General features: G+C 38.3%; 1 protein-coding gene across 1 annotated transcript in view; it reads left to right on the forward strand.

The window, feature by feature from the left end:
- The first annotated feature begins 934 nt into the window (after positions 1–934).
- LOC111412586 overlaps positions 935–1,483 on the forward strand; it is a 3,814-nt gene continuing 3,265 nt past the window's right edge. The window contains exon 1 of the mRNA XM_023043521.1: positions 935–1,013. Within this exon, the coding sequence (XP_022899289.1) occupies positions 935–1,013 (79 nt within the window). The remainder of the gene's footprint in view (positions 1,014–1,483) is intronic.

Here is a 1,483-nt window from a genome sequence, read left to right on the forward strand (position 1 = left end):
GATATTAGTATTGAAAATTAACTTTGAAATACACCTTGGGAAGTGAAAAGAGAACAAGTTTGGGTGTGTGTGAATCCCACGAGCGAGGCAAGGAAATATTTGACTTTTAAGGTCGGGAATTAGGTCAACTTATTATTGTACAACGTTGCACTTAACTCTTCACACACACACACACACACACACACTCGTTTTGCATTGAATAGGTGAGAATTTGGCTCGTGCATTATAACTTTGAAGTAATTAATCCAATTGACGCTATATTTTTAATCCTAAGGCAATGTGTCTAAAATAATTTTTTTTAAGTGATTTTGTGTGCTTTAATTATGTTTGTGTGTTTGTTAATGACTTTCTTTGTTTTGGTGTTTGCTCGAGGACAAGCAAAAGGTTAAGTTTAGGGGTGTTTGATGAGTGATTTACAGTCATTATATTATGCCATTAATTTCATTATTTTGCTATCTTGGAGAGTATTTTAGAGGTGCTAACATGTGGTTTTCATGCTATTTTGAAGGATGGATGAAGTGGAGAAAACAAGTGCTAAAAGAGGCCAAATGAAAGAAATAGGCAAAAGTTGGCGAAATTGGATGAAAGGACCAAAATGTAAGAGATCCAAAGTTCGAGGACTAAAGTGCACATAATCAAAAGTTGTATCGGAACTTAAAATGAAGATCCGAGAGTGGTAGGAGTCAGTTGGATGAAGGAAGGTGTCAAAAGGGATCAAATTTAATCAAGCCATGATCATAAATCATTTTCCAACCGAAAAGTTTTGCACCGAATTTTTAGTCCCACATTCAGACCCATTTTCGACAGAGCAAACGATAGAATTGGAGAATGATACCTGAAGCAAAGTTGTAGCCCTTTGAATTACCTTTCTAATGCATCTTGAATCACTTCAATTGGATATCGAACGAGAAAGTTATACTGAAAATACTGAAACATGCGCAGAATGCCGTTGCGGGCGAACCGGGCGCCCAGGCGCCACAATGCTGTAATTCCAACAGAAACTCAGTGCCCAGGTGCCCAAATTGCAGCGCCTGGGCGCTGCATTCCGAGAAAGGGAAATTCATATTTCTAAAATATATTTCTCGGTCCAAATCGACTCCAACCCGTCCAAAACTCCTAGAAACTATAAATACCACCCAAAACCTAAAAAAGAGGAGAGCCGCACTTTACAAATCTGTGGAAACCGGCCACGTATAGGGGGAACGAGCAAGAGAATTCTGGGGAGAACAGTTGGCAATTACAGAACAATTGAAGGGGATTTTCATTGGCTCAAACTTCTGGGATTGAGAAGGAAGAAAGGAGAAAAAGGGGCACGGCTGGAAAGACAAATACAATTGAAGGAATTAATTTTGGGGAAGAAATCAAGTTGCTACAAACGAGTTTTTCCATTCCTTTTTCTTTTTCCAGGTGCTTTCATTTTAATTTACTTGTGTTAATTCTTTCAATTATGCACTAAACTTTAATCCTAGGGTTGATGTAGCCT

Source organism: Olea europaea, chromosome 16 (assembly GCF_002742605.1).
Source record: "Olea europaea var. sylvestris chromosome 16, O_europaea_v1, whole genome shotgun sequence".
Lineage (NCBI taxonomy): Eukaryota > Viridiplantae > Streptophyta > Magnoliopsida > Lamiales > Oleaceae > Olea > Olea europaea.